The 17,538-nt window shown below is 42.2% G+C and overlaps 2 protein-coding genes across 3 annotated transcripts in view; one reads left to right on the top strand and one right to left on the bottom strand.

The window, feature by feature from the left end:
* The window catches only part of LOC139683032 (breast cancer type 2 susceptibility protein-like), a 35,601-nt gene extending 28,007 nt beyond the window's left edge, over positions 1-7,594 (top strand). Inside the window, 7 exon segments of the mRNA XM_071577738.1 lie at positions 525-726; positions 945-1,111; positions 1,200-1,335; positions 4,798-5,054; positions 5,728-5,871; positions 6,866-7,181; positions 7,184-7,594. Of these exon segments, the coding sequence (XP_071433839.1) occupies positions 525-726; positions 945-1,111; positions 1,200-1,335; positions 4,798-5,054; positions 5,728-5,871; positions 6,866-7,181; positions 7,184-7,500 (1,539 nt within the window). The 3' untranslated portion in view covers positions 7,501-7,594.
* Positions 7,028-17,538, bottom strand: LOC139683043 (NEDD4-binding protein 2-like 1). 2 transcript variants are annotated; one of them, XM_071577765.1, is made up of 5 exons: positions 16,651-17,538; positions 14,474-14,597; positions 12,918-13,006; positions 11,803-11,879; positions 7,028-10,008 (listed from the first exon to the last, which is right to left on the bottom strand). In XM_071577765.1, exons 1-5 carry the CDS (start codon positions 16,651-16,653, stop codon positions 9,780-9,782), a joined length of 522 nt encoding a protein of 173 aa, XP_071433866.1. In that variant the 5' UTR covers positions 16,654-17,538; the 3' UTR covers positions 7,028-9,779. The 2 variants fall into 2 exon arrangements, with proteins under 2 accessions (XP_071433866.1, XP_071433867.1); XM_071577766.1 differs by lacking the exons at positions 11,803-11,879; positions 12,918-13,006.

Genomic DNA, 17,538 nt, shown 5'->3' with positions numbered 1-17,538 from the left:
GCAAGATCCTTGATGGTCATAAGGCCGTACGATCTGTGGTGTGCATATCTCCAGTGATACATGTAAAAGCGTCTGAGTCTTGAAGGCTTGGTCAGAAAAGGAACCTTTCTGGTGCATTTTAGTGTATGTAAACCACTGTGTCAGCTCAGAGAGAGGAGCCTGAGGAGAAATACAGCTCTTCCTTTATTCTGACAGAAATTTCTCCTAATATGTCTTCATGTGAAACAGGCAAGCATGCCTGTTATATTAAATATTCACCTTAGTTATGCACTCTTAGGCAGGCTTCTTGCTAATTGTCATGTAGTGTAATACTCTCTGGAGACCACACAGGACCAGCTGAGCACCGGTCAAGACTTGATGCCTCCTGTTGTGTAACATACACTACCAGGACTTGAAATGAGGTATCAGTTGAACAATAAAGTGCTTCTAACAGATGAATGCTTAAGAAAGAGGCTATATAAAAATCTTGACAGTATTTTTTAATTAATAAAAAAGATACTGAGTATATTTTCTCCTGGTTACAGGGATACCTCAGTGAAGACCAGCTGAAAGCTTTGAGTGCTTACAGGCAGTTGATGAATGACAAAAAGCAAACTCAGATGCAGGAAGAATTCAAGAAGGCTTTGGAGTCAGCAGAACAGGAAGAAAATGGTTGTTCCAAAAGAGATGTGTCTCCTGTATGGAAATTATGTGTAGTAGACTACAGAAAACAAGAAAAACATACAGGTTAGTACTTGAAAAATTATAAATAGCTTTTGACTAAACATGGTAACTGGCCAATATAGGTAGAACTGAAGAGTTTCCCAACAGTATTCTACCTTGCATGTTAATATTTCCAGTTTGGTTTAGGGGTTTTGGGTGAGGGGAGAGTTGTGCATTTGTTTTGTTTAGAAGCCTTCAAATTAGTATTGCACAGCTAATGTATCTTACTGTGATACTGGCAGGAGTGATACTGAGTATCTGGTGTCCGCTGCTGGATGTTTGTTCGTTGCTAAAGGAAGGCAGTCGGTACAGAATCTACCAGCTGTCAGCAGCACGGGCCAAAGGCAGGTCAGACTCAACCAACGTACAATTAACAGCAACGAAGAAAACTCGGTATCTTCAACTACCAGTAAGTGCTTTAAGTGCATAAAGATGTGTCATTAAAACAAATCACTGTCCATATGTATGCTAAACACTGAAGTTTTGTGTTTCTTCAGGTATCACAGGAGATGCTGGTACAGATTTTCTTTCCAAGAAAAGCTCTAAAATTCACCAGTTTGTTGGATCCTTCTTTTCAGCCACCATGTGCTGAAGTTGATTTAGTTGGAGTTGTAGTTTCTGTTAGCAGAACAGGTATGTTGTGACCACATTCATGTCCTCCCATTGAATAAGCACTGAATTCTTTATTTCACAAGTCAGAGTTATCTTGGTGTTGTACCTGCATATCAGGCCTGTGAAAACTTGCTAATACAGCCCATCACCGTGACCTGCTGGCAGATAATTCTGTTTTCCTAAAGCAAAACTGTCTTTTCTATAGACAGTGGATGTGAATTCTCACATCTGTGTTCAGTATCTGCAGAAGTGCCACTGTGCATGTATTTGAGCTTCCTCTTTTGTGTGCAGTGTCATGCAATGAGTGGCACGCAGGCACTGGATCTCATGGTTAGGGACATGTGGATAATCTTCTGAATAAAAAGGAAAAGCACCACAGGAGTATTGTTTTTTAGGCTGTTATGGGTTCACCTAGGTGGGCCTGGATTTGGGCCCTGGGGTCTGGACTGGGCCGAAGCTGTCAGCTGACTTGGGCTGGGCTGGGCTGGCAGCTGACCTCTTCTAGCCAGTGATTTTGTATTCCATACCACATTATGACATCATCTCCAGGGAAGGAGGAACCAGTGTGGGAGTGGTTAAGTCAGTCGCTTCTCAGCCCTCCTCTGGAGAGGACCAGGCCCACCACTGGCTCACAGGGTACCTCAGGAAAGTAAAATGTGTTGTTCTGGGTCTCTCCTTTCTGCTTGGGTTTGTCTCCCTGGGGAATAAGCTTCTTCTTAAGTAATGTGTAGTTAAGACAGTAGAATTTGTGTGTTCGTTAAGAAGTTGAGGTGGGGAACTTGTTGTTGTAGACTTGTGTGAGTGTATATTTGTACTCTCTTCTAATTGTCTCTTTCTTTCTGTGAAAAATATATGTAGATTTAGTATAAATGCAGTTTGAAGTGTTTTTTTTCCTTCCCCTCTCTTTTCCTCCCTTTCCCTGGTGTTAGGAGGGAGGCTTTTCTCTCTGTGCTTGGGGGGGTTGGCAGTTGCTTATCTCAAACCAAGACAGTTAATGGTGCGTTGGCCGGGAAACTCGGGAGCGACGGAGGACCTTGGCAGGTGTCCCAGAATCTTAGCAGGCTTCCCGGGAGGATTGTTGTAGAAACATAGATTGATAAGTGCTTTGTTTAAGTACATCCAGAACAGAAAATGTAAACAACACAACTCTCCCTTGCTGTTGAATGCTCGTTTTCACTGTTTCACTGTCTTTGTGAGTTCAAACAGCTCGACTGGTGCCTGCTGTGACTGTAGCCACTGCAGAAAAGAGAGGCCCATGAAAGCTGTTCGTGTGTGGCAAGACACGGCTGTTTGAGTTAAATCCCTGAGGACTCATCATGTGAATGCTGATGTGCCCAGGAGCCGAGCTGATGAGGAGCATCTCACCTGGACTGGCATGGGGAGGAGGTGTTCCTGGCTCGATGGGCCCATCGTGCCTTAGGCCACCTGCAGGTGGATAAAGTCGAGGGGTGGATTTAACCGTGAACATTATTCTTAAAGTTATCCACAGTTGTGAAGCGTGCTTGCCATTGTGAGACCCCAGTGAACAGGGAAAAGAGGAGCTGCGGAACCCCCTGCAGAGAACCCTACAGATGCGGCACCCAGAACCAGCGCCCGCAGTGCTGAGCGACCCGCAGGAGCCGGGGCTGTCGCTGGCAGGGCTGCTGCCAGGGCTGCGAGCGAGCCGGGGGAGGCTGCGAGCCGGGGGAGGCTGCGAGCCGGGGGAGGCTGCGAGCCGGGGGAGGCCGCGAGCCGGGGGAGGCCGCGAGCCGGGGGAGGCCGCGAGCCGGGGGAGGCCGCGAGCCGGGGGAGGCCGCGAGCCGGGGGAGGCCGCGAGCCGGGGGAGGCCGCGAGCCGGGGGAGGCCGCGAGCCGTGGGAGGCCGCGAGCCGTGGGAGGCCACGAGCCGTGAAAGGCCACGAGCCGTGAAAGGCCGTGAGCCATGAGAGGCTGCGAGCCATGAGAGGCTGCGAGCCATGAGAGGCTGCGAGCCATGAGAGGCCGCGAGCCGTGAGAGGCCGCAAGCCGAGCCAGGGCTGCGAGCGAGCCGGGGCTGCTCCTGCCTCTGCTGCTTGCTTGTGCTGCTGTCGGGGCTGCTTCCGAGGCTGCCAAAGCTGTTAGGACTGCTGCTAAGGGGGATGGCTCACATGGTGAACTGTAGTACTTCTGTGTGACCGAGGAGAAAGACATGAAGAGAAGCCTGTGTAAGCTGTTGATATGTGGTGGGACACTGCCGTTTGAGTTGAATCTTTGAAAACCCATCGTGTGAGTGTTGATGTGCCCAAGAGCCGAGCCAATGAAGAACATCACACCCTGGACTGGCTGGGGGAGGGTTGTTCCTGGCTCAGTGGGCCTATGATGCCTCAGACCACCTGTAGGTGGATGAGGCCAAGGGGTGGATCTGACTGTGAACACTATTTTAACCCCAGTGGGAAACTAGAGACTCCTGAAGAGAGGATGGTAACCCTATTGAAAGACATGAACCATCAGATAAGATAACCTGAGATGACCTGCTTTGTTTCCATCTGAAATATCTACCCCATCCTAATGGACTCTTAGCCACATTATGGAGGGGTGGAAATCAGCCCTGAAAAAAAAATAAGTGTTTAAGCATGAGAACCCAAGATATGAGTGACATAATATGGTATGGAATAAGGGGTGGAGAATGTTATGGGTTCACCTAGGTGGGCCTGGATTTGGGCCCTGGGGTCTGGACTGGGCCGAAGCTGTCAGCTGACTTGGGCTGGGCTGGGCTGGCAGCTGACCTCTTCTAGCCAGTAATTTTGTATTCCATACCACATTATGACATCATCTCCAGGGAAGGAGGAACCAGTGTGGGAGTGGTTAAGTCAGTCGCTTCTCAGCCCTCCTCTGGAGAGGACGCACGATGCTGTCCCAGGGGGGATGGAGAGGACCAGGCCCACCACTGGCTCACAGGGTACCTCAGGAAAGTAAAATGTGTTGTTCTGGGTCTCTCCTTTCTGCTTGGGTTTGTCTCCCTGGGGAATAAGCTTCTTCTTAAGTAATGTGTAGTTAAGACAGTAGAATTTGTGTGTTCGTTAAGAAGTTGAGGTGGGGAACTTGTTGTTGTAGACTTGTGTGAGTGTATATTTGTACTCTCTTCTAATTGTCTCTTTCTTTCTGTGAAAAATATATGTAGATTTAGTATAAATGCAGTTTGAAGTGTTTTTTTCCTTCCCCTCTCTTTTCCTCCCTTTCCCTGGTGTTAGGAGGGAGGCTTTTCTCTCTGTGCTTGGGGGGGTTGGCAGTTGCTTATCTCAAACCAAGACATAGGCACTGGAACACAGACTTTGAGTTGTTTTCTGTAATCAACAGGGAGCTGGTGTAGAATACACATAAAGCACGAAACATCAGTTACCATGCAGATAGGTGGCCATGTAACATTTATCATTTCTCTCAAGATGTGTGTGACTTTTTTATAGCTACGAATCAACCTTTACTTAAGGATGCAAAGGTTTAATTCAAACCTTTTTCTTGCTTTTAGGTTTTACTACTATGGTATACTTATCTGATGAAAGCTATAATTTAGTGGCAGTAAAGATCCAGCCAGGTCTCAGACACTTTGCTATTGAAGATATAGTTGTCCAGTGCTCACTCATTTCTGCAAGCAACCTTCAGTGGCAGTCTGAATTCAAATCAGAAATTCCTGTGCTGTTGGCTGGAGATCTTTCTGTATTCTCAGCCAGTCCAAAGGAGAACTATCTTCAAGAGAAGCTTAATGAACTGAGAAGTATGATAGAGGTAAATCTGTAGATGTATGGTTTGATGATTAGTTTTATTTATTGCTGTGTTACATTCTTCACCAAAGAGTCTGTTAGTACTAATAAATCTTTAAGTAATGCTGAATTTCAGGGGATTTTCTGGGAGATGGAGTAAGGTGTTTAATGCAGAGGACTCTACATATGACCTATTCAATGTTTTTATTTTTTTTTTAATTCAGCTCAACATCTTTAGGATGTGCCACAAAATCTTCTCTGGATGGTAAAGCATCTTATACCTGTCAATAGTGAATCTGTCTTGGACAATTTGGCTCTAGCCTTTTAAAAGTTGAAATTTTCTCTCTTGCTCAGTGAGGTATATTCAGTGTTGGGTTGTTGATGTCATTTATTTCCTTTTTTATTTCCATTTCCTAGCAGTGCTAAATAGCATGCCCTGGTCATGCATTCCCACTTCTTCCTGAAAAATAAGTTTAAATGCAAAAGAATTTTCTTTTTCTTGTTCACAGTGAAAGGTAGTTATGGTATTTCCTACCACAGAAAGTGCAACAGTCTTTTAAGTTGTTGGCTTGATATAAAAAGAAGTTCTAGTGGGGTTATGATGAGAAAAGAAAGTCCTAAATACTTAGTGAGCATATAGTACTTTAGCAATTTGAAAAACAACTATTCTGCATTGCAAACTGTGTTCTCCTTTGCAGAATGTGGCCTCCTTCTGCTCTGATGCAGAAAGTAAACTGATGAACTTGCTACAAAGAAATCTCTTGGTTACACCTGGGTTAACAAAAAGATGCAGCTTGGAATGCCCCTCGCCTTCCTGCATTTTTGCAGAGGATAAAAGTTTGGTAAGCTCCTGGTAATTAATACTGTGTTTGTACTGGCAGTAGTGCCTGCAGGAAGGACATAATTAAGTTCCATACTGATAGCTGGGGTGAATGGTCCCACTTCTCAGTCCACTCCATCCATTCTCTTCAGGGTAGTGCAAGCTGATTAGAAGCTTTCTCTGTGTGGGTTTAGGATTATTCCCCATGAGGAACTGAGAGACTATTCTTCCTCCCAGCAGTACAGGAAAACTTCCCCTTGTGGCCTGTGTTTCCACAGCATACTTTAAATATTCTAAATTTTATGTGAGCAAAATGAATAATAATTTCTCTGTAGATGATTTATCATTTTGTTGGTCATACTGTGAAGATTACACTTGATGTGAATGTCACTGACAGGAAAAATCTTGGCCTGTAAATTTTTGTTTTATGGTATTCTGCAGTTCTCACTTTGTTGATAGAATTTACCTCCTGGTGTTTTACTAGATATTGGTTACTCTTTCCAGGATTTAAATGGGAAGAGGTATGACCTAGTAAATGTTTACATTTTATAGCAGTCTTGGCAAAATTTGTTTTAAATAATACTCAAGCTCCCCTTGAAAGCTGCTGGTGGCAAGTTGTTTCTGCTGTAGAGCACTGAGCACAGTCAGAACTAAAATTTTCCTGCCACTAGTTGCGACAGAGGGGGAAACACCGATGTGATTTCAGTTCCTGGGGACTAAATTTAGGCTTATAAAGCATCCTTTTCCATTTCAGAGGGAGTGCTAATACTTAATTCTGACGGTTTAGTTTTTATTTGTTTATCAAATATATTAACCAATTTAAAACAAATCAGACATTAAAAGTATTCTCAAGTTAAGCATGTGTTTGAATGATTTGCTGTGCAGTGTCTGTCTTGGGTGTATTGTTATATTCAAGGTTTTTTTATATCAGGATTTTTTTTACCACTTTGTGGAAGCAATTGAGGAAGTTAATGAAATAGAACACGCTATTCAACATCAAACTTCTTTTTAACTAGACCTCTTCTAGAATTGAGATGAAGCATCCAAGCCCTTTGTCAACTAGCACACCAAATATGAAACTTGTCATACCAGGGTCAGCAAAAACACCTTCACCTGCTGCAGTTAGTGAAGACTATCTCAAAAACAGCAAAAAGAGAAAAGCTATGGACTTCCTCAGTTGCATACCTGCCCCTCCACCACTGACACCGATATGTTCAGTCATTTCTCCATCTGTTAAAAAAGCATTCCAGCCTCCACGAAGTTTGGGTTTAAAGCATATCAAGTCATCAAAAGAGACAGATCAGAATACTAGTCATGTCACCCCCTGTAGAAAACTGAAAGTGCCCATCTTCCTGAGAATGACCTGGTTGCTGATGAAGAACTGGCAATGATTAATACACAGGCACTCATTAATAACTTACCAGAAGAAAAGAAGATGAATTATGTAAATGAAAACAGCAATACAATAGCTACTAATTTGTCTGATGATCTTTCATCCAGAAATAGCTCCAGCTCTACTCGGGAAGCAAATAACTCATCAAAAAGCAGTTCTGAAGTAGCTGAAGCCCTTCAGAAGGACCCAAAGGAACCTGTGGACTCGTTACCAGCCTGCAGAGTGCTACAAAGACAAAAATCCCGAAAATGCTACTGAACACACATGTACAGTATTGTATATATTTCAAATTATTTTTGCACTTTGTACATTGTCTTGATTGTATTTAATAAAGCTATGTTACAAAAACAGACTCATGACATAACATTTCATCTGTGAAACAGTCTGAAGTTTAGTAATTACCCACCTCTCACAAGTGTGTATTGTACAACAGCATCAGCACGGCTGAGGGTTTGATAACATTTTATAAGCCATTGTTTTGATTTTGATTTATACTTAAATTACAGCAGGATCTTTGTTTCAGTCTAAGACAATCAGCTTTGTTACCCTCTGCAGCATTAGAGTAGTTGTTTGGCTATCAGAAGGACAGGGCAAAATAAACAGTTCTCTTATTTTTACCAGACAGAACACTGTAATTCTGAAATGTTGCTCTTTGTAATTAGGGTCTGTTCTTGTACTTGTCTCCTCAGACTTTCCATTTAGCAGTAAAAGAGGTTTAGAGAACAGCTGTGATTATCTGATTGACAGCAAAATGCCACACAAAGGTATTAGTGATAGATCTTTGGTCAGTGTTTCTGAGTTACTCCTTTAAGAAGCACTTGAGGCCACAGCATCATGAAAGATAATCAGATCTTTTATTTTATCACAAGATCTTTCTGCTGTGGGTGAGATGGTGCTTCCATTAATTTTTTTGTCCTCATTAATTTCAACAAGTGAAGCTTCTCAGAACTGGAGTTTGTCCACTGGAGAGGGAAATGGTCCTGCTAGACTGGCTGCCACCCCCACCTTTTAATTAGCTGCTTGTCAGGCTGCCCCTTGCCCTGCTGCTTCTGACCAGGCACAGGGAAAGGAGGGAGAATGTTTCAGAAGTGAGACCACCAGCTTCCACCCTTCAGGGGTGCTGTGCTGTTCACTTGGCTCAACTGCTGAGCTGGGGGTGGTTCCTATTGCCAAACTGCACATTGTGGCAGGTCTGGAGAACTGTAATGGGCCGACATGAGCTTGCTGGTAGTTCTGTAAACTTCTACGTAACACTGCAGAGCCAGATTCCCTGGGCCCCCAGTTCAGAATTGTTGGTAATGATAACGATACTTAGAGCTTTAAGTGCAGTGTGAGTAGAAAATGCAATTTATCTTGTACATCTATTATGTCCTGAACACAGCTTGGCTTTTGCATAGAGACAGCATAATTCTTTATACCTCTTAGACTTCTATGTCTGCTACTTTGGTGGATGAATCACAGTTATACCTGTATTTCTTAATGTCCAGTGTGAGCTGTTTGTTTCCTACTGCGAAATAACTCACCATTTTCCTGTTCTGTAGGCACTGCCTAATAAGCCACACCTACTTAGAAAGACTGACATCACAAATGGAGCTTTAAAAATGTCTCCAAGGCTTCTTGATGAGAACATAATCATCAGAATTTAACAATATGGATAAACCCACAGCAGGATAGTTCCTTTTCCCACCCATCCATCAGTCAGTGGTAGAAGAAGATGATTTCTCCCCTTAGCAAGAACAAAAACTTTTTTTCCTCCTTTCTCAAGTCATTATGAGTTCATTTGTGTATTTGGTAGCCTTGTGCTTCAGCTGTTTGGAGCTGCTCCTGTCCCTGTTCCTGCTTAGGAGTCAACAAGCACAAACCTAACACTACTGTTTCATGTTAGGAGGCTCTTGGTCTCAGGATCGATTGAACTCCTACGTCTTGGCAAGAGGAAGGGCTCGGTTTGGTGTATTAAAGTGTTTTGCTTCCAGGCTGGAGAAGCTGCTTGGCTGTAAGATCAGCATGAATCCAGTCAATGGAGATTGGGAACAGCATCAAATCTCGCTACAATGTTAGAGGGACCTTGGCCATCATTCATCCTCTCAAAGTTAGAAAAATGCTCTAGGCAAGATAGGAGCAGATACAAAAAGTTTATACAGCCAGATAAAAAACACTAAAATGGCAAGAAATGCCAATTGCCTGGAGAAGGAATTGGCCACATGGCCTTTGAGAAAGAAGTAATTAGGAACATTACAGTGTGATGCAGTAATCCAAAATGCGTGTGGCAGAGCCAGGAAATTTCACCATATGCTTGAATGTTTTTTTGTGGAGGAACAGGGATGAGAGGGAGTACAGTTTGTTCTGGGGACAGTACTCTTAAATTGGTCATGTAGATCTGTAAGATCACAGTCCAATGCCATTTAAAGATTTGTAAGAAAGAAAAGTAGTTTAGAAATGTAGTAGAAAAACAGAAGAATAAAAAACAGTTTAGAAAAAATATAAAACTAGAGGATTTCATACTCTGATAATTAAAACACACCAAGGAATACACCTCTTCAGTTAAAAGTCATGTTGTTTGTACGTGCCATGTGAGGTCTTCTCCTTGAGAAGGCCGGAAGGGGATTGGTATGGGTACCCATGCCATAAGCTGCATTTGGTCCACTGTAGCTTCCCTCATCTCTGCTTGGTTTTTCAGACCGAAGAACACTCTGGAAGGTAACATTGTGCTCATATTGTTCTTTCATCCGTTGTATCTTTTCCCGAGGGACATGATGAATATTTCTTCTGTAGAGTCAACATTAACAGAAAATACAAGTATTTAGCTGTCTGTGTACTAGAAATTATCTTCAGCTTGCTAAGGTTCCTGATAGGTCCAGGATCACGACAATGGTTCATGTCTCCACTGACCTGTTTCTACCCCATTTTTGACAAATTGTTGTTTACTTCCACCTATTTATTAAGAATATTATTATGACTGCTGGAAAATGTAACATCGGTATATTTTTGGGCAGCCAGGACATAAGAAGTTGACAAGTATTTTGAAATTAAAGAGTTATACAGATGTTATGTGGAAGACTTGTGTAGTATTTTATATGAGTATTGCTGGGGTTTAGTACTAACAACTTGTTAGCCTCAGGGTGAGCTTTTGTACATCTGGAGAAATGCAGACAAGGTCTGCAGCCAGCGCAGACACTGACTTATCAGCAAATATAGAGGTCAAAAAGTGTTGTTGCTTGAGTGCAAGTAGTAAAAAATCATACATGATGTGGCTCAGGCTCCAGGGCAGATGTTTAAATGACAAGTTTGAGAGGGAGGTGAACATGGCACTTAAACATGCAGAGCTTTATGGATAGAGTAGAAACAGTCACAGTCTCTCCACAGCTTAGCGGGAATTGTTTTTCAAAAGTTCACCAGGAATTTCTGTTTGTGAGTTTGCAAACGCTGATTATCTTTGGGTTTGCCATTTAGCTCTGTGAGGCACACTTTGTGATCTAGAAACTATGTTTGTTCCTGCGTCGATAGTTTCAAAACCTTGTATTGTGCAAATGCTGCATTGCTCAGTGTGTGTTTTTCCATGGGGGAATGAGTATGACAGTAACAAAGCAGGCTGCCAGCTGCAGCATCCCACTTGTGAAGTGGGCTCAAGTTCCTGCAGCCGCCAGAGCCCTGCACAGGTGCAGCCCATGCCTGGGGCCTGCAGCCAGCTCTCTGGGCCAGGCCCTCTGCCCCTTGTGTCCATCACACACAGAAAGGAGCAGAGCTTTGTCTCCATCATACACAGAAAGGAGCAGTGCTAATTTTGATTAGAATTCCTAGATGGTACAAACAAATCCATCCATCAGAATGAAGTACTCATGCCCTTTTTTCTTGTAGTAACAAATAAATTAGCATGTGTTAGCTTCTGGTTTTGGCAGATGGGAATTCACTGTAATGTGTACATCAGGTTGGTTAAAGGCTAGGAAATTAGCCTGCATAAGTTTTTTTTTGGTGATGTAATCATTAACCCTGCAGTCACTGGTCCAATTAACACACTTGGAGCCACATTTGGCTGCCTCTATATCCTACCACATCATGCACAGTTGATATATTCATTGTATCTCTTGTGTGTGTGTGAGATCTTTACAAAGATTCTCCAGAACCCCATTTCTTAACCACATTTAATATAACATCCCTGCACGCTACAGCAAGCCATAATTTTTTATGGTTATATTTTTAAGAACAGAAGTCTGAATATTGTCTGTAGTGCTTACATATGGTTTTGTGTCAAACACAGAGACTGTTGCTCAAAATACAGAATGAAAATCAGGGTTTCTGCCCCAAGAAGCCTGCAGCATAGAAACATGTTTCAGGCTGTGTTACTTTTTCTACTGCCTGTCTCATTTGAGCACAGTTTTGGGCCCTTTCAGGGCTGATTTCACTACAGAACAGGTACTTGGTAATAGAAGTTTTCCACAACATTTTCTGTTGTCATTTACTAGGCTACATTTCAGGGTATATGAGGAGGAAGAAGACTGTTCGTTCTCAGGAAACATCAACAAAATGGAAAGCTATCTGTTATATCAAAGAGAAAATATGTACCTTGTCAGTTCTTGAACATTGAACTTCCATGATGTATCTGGTTCTTGGAATGTAACCTTGTATCTATTTTCACGTGCCTGAAGGACACAAGTTTTAGATGTGTGGCTGCTGAGCTCAGGAATAGACAATCTTACAGACCCCCTGAGATTTTACCAGGCCAGAAGATGTATCCATGCTATGTGGCAGGAGTCAGAGAGAGGATGATAGCCATGGCTGCCACCACAGTGCTGGTCTGAGTCCCAGCTAGTCCATTCCTTCTACATCAAAGGACTTGGGTTTCCCAGAAAAACTTGCCTCAGCATTGCCCCAGTCTCCATCCCACATGGCAATGGCATCTTGGCACTTGACCTCTCTGAAGTCACTTATGGCTTAACAGCTACAGGTTCACCACACCAATCTGGAGTTTTTGGGATTGTGAGGTCAACATCTGTTAGTCATGTTATTCACAGTCATTGAGTCTACAGCATTCCATTTTTTTCAAAGTAAAGCAACATATTTGTGTGTGTACAGGTATGTACATACACACATACATATATACATACACAGAAAAATACACATATACATATATATATATATGTATTAAATACAGTTATTGATTGCTTTTGTTTTGAGCTGAGGGAAGGAGGCAGGGAAATCTACCAACCAAGGTCTTAAATCTATGAAACTACTAAAAATATTGCCATCTCTGCCAGAGCTACTGACAGACACCATATGTCTTTGAAGACTTTGTATGGTGTATTTTTCACAACTCATGAACTACAATTGTAAGTCATATCTTGATATATTTGTCAACAAACAGTTGACAGAACTGTTCAATTCATGTCACTACCAGGGAAGGGGGGACATCTTGATGGCCAAGAAGTAACAGGGGAGGTTCAAACTGTTAATCTTTTCAAGACATTTTGCTTTCACTACAGTAGAGCTGACTGGCTAAAACAACTACACTGACACCTCTGCCCCTACTTTGTCACAATATCCACAATATCCGCTACAATTAGAGAACAATGGGAAAATTGAAGTAATTATTTTTAGCCATGTTAAGAACCATTTCAGTCAGATCACCTTGCCAATATCACAGCTGAGCATATAAAAAGTATAAATCAGAATTTCCCTACCATTATCACATATGGCTTCATTTCCCAAGCATGGATGTTGGTATTATCACTAATAACTGGACTTTTCCCATTCTTCATTGCTTTGCGTGCTGCAAAGTAACATATTAAGTAAAGCTAAAATGTACCAAATAACAGATGGATCCAGGCTCTAACTAGCCCCAAAGTGTCCTGTCTTGCCCACTGCTCACACACTTGTTTCCCCACCAGACCCGGGTTTGCAGCCACCACCCAAACAGGAACTGTGGTCCGTGCCCAGCAGGAGCCTCCCAGAGGAGGTGGTGCAGTTGCTGCCTCTGCTCCATAGCACCATCTGAAACTCTTGTAGAACATACTTGCAACAGCTAAAAATTACTGTCATTGGCAGAAAATCCCTGTTATATGACCTCATAAGTATGTTTGTCATTGCTGGAAATTCCTTCAGAGCACAGGCACAAAAAAGCATGTTACATTGTTCTCTCTGAAGTTCTCTCTGGGTTGTTTAATTCTCAAACTCATAACTCAGTTTGCAGGTTTTCCTCCTGTGTATCACTACCTCCCCACCCCATAACACCCCCTTCCAGGTCAGGACAGACCCCTAAGAAGGTACAGCTGCAGGGCCGTGGTGCCTACAGCCTGAGGGAGCAGCTCTGGGCTGGTATCTCTATGGCACCTGCCCTTCTTACCAAGCTTCAGCAGCGCTTCCTAGCAGTCACTCCTTTACTTTCTAAAACAACATCTATCAACCTCCAATATTTTTTCATTTACAAATTTCTCTCTATTAAGTCAGAAGAAATAAAATCAGAAGTGGTAAAAATGTTTTTTTCAGCCAATACCCCCTGAACTGTAATGTATGACATCATTTAAAGGTATTTTATTTTGGGGGCTATGTTTAAAGACAGACGGAAAAGCAAAACTATTCTGCACAACCCCTGGATCAAGTCCGGCCACCTCTTTTTTGGTTCCATTGTCCAGACAAGTAAGCAGACACCTGCTGCAAGTAACTCCATAGATACATCTATGCAGTTCACTGTCTTATGATTTCCTGCCCATTATTTTTCAGATGCTTAAAAGCCATGCAGTCATTCAAACATTGCAAAATTGTGTTCGAACTGTACTACACAATCATTTGTAAATAGTCAGCTATTTGCTATGGGGAAACTATGCCCATTCATTAAAGAAACATTCATGTTGCTCAATCAGTGATGTGTCCATAAACCCCCAAAACTTTTCCATGTCTTACCAGTTTGTTTGGGAAACAGATCCATGATTAACAGTTATTCCCATCATAATGTAAAAGAGGCATGCAAGAATATGTAGCACTTAAATCTCAAGAGTGCCATGATGTGAGTATCTTTGTACTTTTCCCCAAGAATTAGGTATGTTATGTATGTCACCATTCATTAGAATGCTGTGCTGTTTTATTTCCAAACGTAGAATTTAATCTGCATTCATCACAGTGCTAAACTGGCAATGTGGCACAATATTCAAGACTTGTGGCATTCCTTCGTACAGGAAGCTGAGTGACTGCATATACCCTGTATGCATTTTTGGTTAAGAGTGAGGTACAAGACACTTACCCATTGCGGTCTCCAAATACGTAACTTCCATAGAGTCTTTCGGACTGGCAGCCTCGATAGACAAATCCACCAACCAGGGATCCACTGCTAAATGGTTTGAATTCCAAAAGTGAAGGCTCACTTTCTAAAAAGGAACTACCGTAGCATTAGATCATATGCAGTCTCACACTGATTCACATTTATGAAAATGACATTACTTGAAGAAAAAAGATACTAAAAGATTCAAGATGCAGAATTGAAGCATTTAAAAAAAATCAGAAATGGAACATTAAAAAAAATTATAAAATTAAAACAAAGTCTGTTTCTGAAACAATCCATTAGAGATTTTCAGGAGAGGCTATAGTTGCTTTCTCCCAATGTCTACAACCTGGGACAGTAAAACTACACAAAGATTAGGCTGGTGTTCTATTGAAATAGGTGTTGTTGCTGCTATTAATTTCTAGTGTCAATACAGTCTGCAAAATGGATCATCTGAACTTCAGGAATACAGTTACTCCCCTTCACTTCAAAGTCCACTAACTAAGGGCAGAAATTCCAATGATTTTCAACAGAATTTGTTTTCAAAGCCTTTCAGTGGTTTGAGAAACTCTTTCAAATTCACCGTTTTAAACATGGTAAGTGTGTTACATCCCATAAAACACTAGTATTACTGGTTGTAGCTTCTTGTGGCATTTTATTTTATGCTGTTGCTGTAGCTGCAATTCCTGTACATTTTTTATTCTTTTTTTCACAAAACTGCAGAATTTTACCCTATCAAATAATTATTCAAGGAAGTTTCAGTGCATATGTTCCTATTCACACAATCCAGTGCTGTTTAGGGTAAAAGTAGATTCAATTTGACATGATAACTGCATAATTTTAAATAAAAGCCGCAGCCAATAGACCATTTTGGTTTATAGGAACAATTTTTATTTTAGTCAGAAGGCTATCTGCAAGCCTTTGATAAATGCATTTCCCAGATTATTCTACAAGAGTAAGAGCTGAAATTTTATAGGGGAGAAAAGGATGATGAACTCTTTTTATTGAAGCAATTGACCCACAGCCTAGTATTAATATTGACGAGCTGTTCTGTATAGACACAATATTGCTTAGTTTACTCTGCAATAAAGATGCAGTCAAAATTCCATTGGAGCAGTGGTTAACCAAATATTATTCTTTGGTTTGGCTTTTATAAAATGGACACAGAAAATACACACAATAACTAAAGTACTACAATTGCATTATACTATTGTGTGCTATTCTAGTCAGCACAGCTGCTTTGCTGTTTAAGTAAATTACAGGTGGGGGCACAGGGCATGTGAATAAAACTGGAAAATGCTGCATTCCAGGCGACAGACCAGTTCTCAATGCCTTTACACACCATTGGCATTTGTCACATCTTACCACCCTGGATTTACGAGCTGCTAAATGGTCAGTCAAGGTGGATGAGAGCTCATAGGAACTGTCACCTGGCTCCTCTGAACTAGCAAGTGATCTGAGTGAGTATGAGTTAAACATTAAACTAAAAATGTGACTGACAATCATACTAATTCAGAGGGAAGGTGAAACACTTTCATAATTTGCAGTCCCTAACTGAGTATATTCATCCTTTTTAACCTAAGCCAAACCTGTCATTTATTATGAAGTAGTAGCAGAGTGCATTTTTCTAAGTTTTTTAGTTTGGTAACGTTTAAACAGCTCAGTCATTGCCCTGTTTGGTTGCGGTCTGTTGTTGTCCATCTCACTTTTTCCATTATAGGAAGCACATTACATGAGGTTTCCATTCTGCCTTAAAAGGTTATTTATGAATGACTAAGATTACATTTTCATCACTTCCTGATATTCCAAAATCTTCTCTTTATGAGCCAATATATGCAGCAACAGTTTGATCCTGGACAGACTAACAACTGTCAAATTTGTTGAACCTTATTTAGAACATATTCTACACCAACAAGAATGGAGTCATTTAAATTTTGGTTTGTCCTGCATCTTTTATCTGCTTGTACCTTGAAGTTCTGTCTTGAAATGATGTAACTTTTCAGAAGTTCTATCTCTGGTAGGTTATCTGTTCTAGCTATGCAGTAAGTTTCCTATCATGGCTATACAGTCCTGTATCTATTCTCCCCTACTTCCTATTTGTCATTCCATGGGCACTGTAACTGGCTGTTCCCAGCAGCTTTATGCTGGATGGAACTTACCATAGTCTTTACCCTTTATCATTTGTAAGATTCTCGCTGAAGATCTGTTCTTTCTGTAATAGATGAATTAATTAATTTGCTAGAAACCAAATCAAATAGTATTTTTAATTTTGTTTTAAATGTAAAATTAAATATGCCTGAAAACTTGGAGGATTGTAAAAACCAGAAAGACAGCTTCCCGGCAGAAAGAACAATGCCTTATCGGAGAATGGCTCGGTGCTTAACAAGGAATGTAGGGTACTCACTGTGGAGAAAAGGAAAGATTCCCCAGTTTCGATACCTCTCAGCCCGGTGCCTTCCCCCCTCCTTCCCCTACAGGTTTTTCTAGCCCCAAACAGTTTCGCCCTGCTAAGAAAAATACCTCCCTGCCTTTTTTTTTACCGTTTCTAGCCCTGAGAATTCCCTTCTTCTCCTCAGCCACATTGTCACACCGGGACCCTGCTAGCCAAAACCCCCCCCACTGAATCTCCGGGGAAGACCCGTGCCCTGCAAACCCCCCCAGTTTGTCCCGTTCCCCTCCTAAGCCAGCACCCGGGAAAAACCCCCACTTCCTCTCAGCCTCTCCATCTTTCCCGGTACAAGCCTTTCCTGGCCATACATGCCCGGTTTCACTCCCAAAACACCCAAAACTCAGAGCCACCAGTTTTTCTCTTTTCCCCTACGGCCCCAGTCAGTCCCGACCCTCACGCCAGCCGTGCTGGAAAGCCCTGGCTGTCTCCATATTCTGCCAAGGTGCCTGCCAGCCGTGTCGCTGGAAACCAGGTCCCACAGAGCACCCCCAAAAGTCCCAGTACCACGGTCACCCACAGCGCAAGCCCTGCCAAGCTCCCCGCCAGTCCCCCCCCAAAGGAAGGCTGTGCAGCCCCCACACCTGGCCCCAGCTACCCC

The sequence above is a fragment of the Pithys albifrons genome, chromosome 26 (genome assembly GCF_047495875.1).
Source record: "Pithys albifrons albifrons isolate INPA30051 chromosome 26, PitAlb_v1, whole genome shotgun sequence".
Classification (NCBI taxonomy): domain Eukaryota; kingdom Metazoa; phylum Chordata; class Aves; order Passeriformes; family Thamnophilidae; genus Pithys; species Pithys albifrons.
Note: the sequence above shows the minus strand (reverse complement) of the source record. Positions and strands in the feature narration are given on the sequence as shown.

Excerpts from the sequence above, each read along its gene's own strand:
- LOC139683043 (XM_071577765.1), bottom strand. Across the intron at positions 13,007-14,473 it reads GTATTTGGAGACCGCAATGG|CACGCAAAGCAATGAAGAAT; the intron begins GTAAGTGTCTTG and ends GTTACTTTGCAG. Across the intron at positions 11,880-12,917 it reads TGAAGCCATATGTGATAATG|GCACGTGAAAATAGATACAA; the intron begins GTAGGGAAATTC and ends TGTGTCCTTCAG.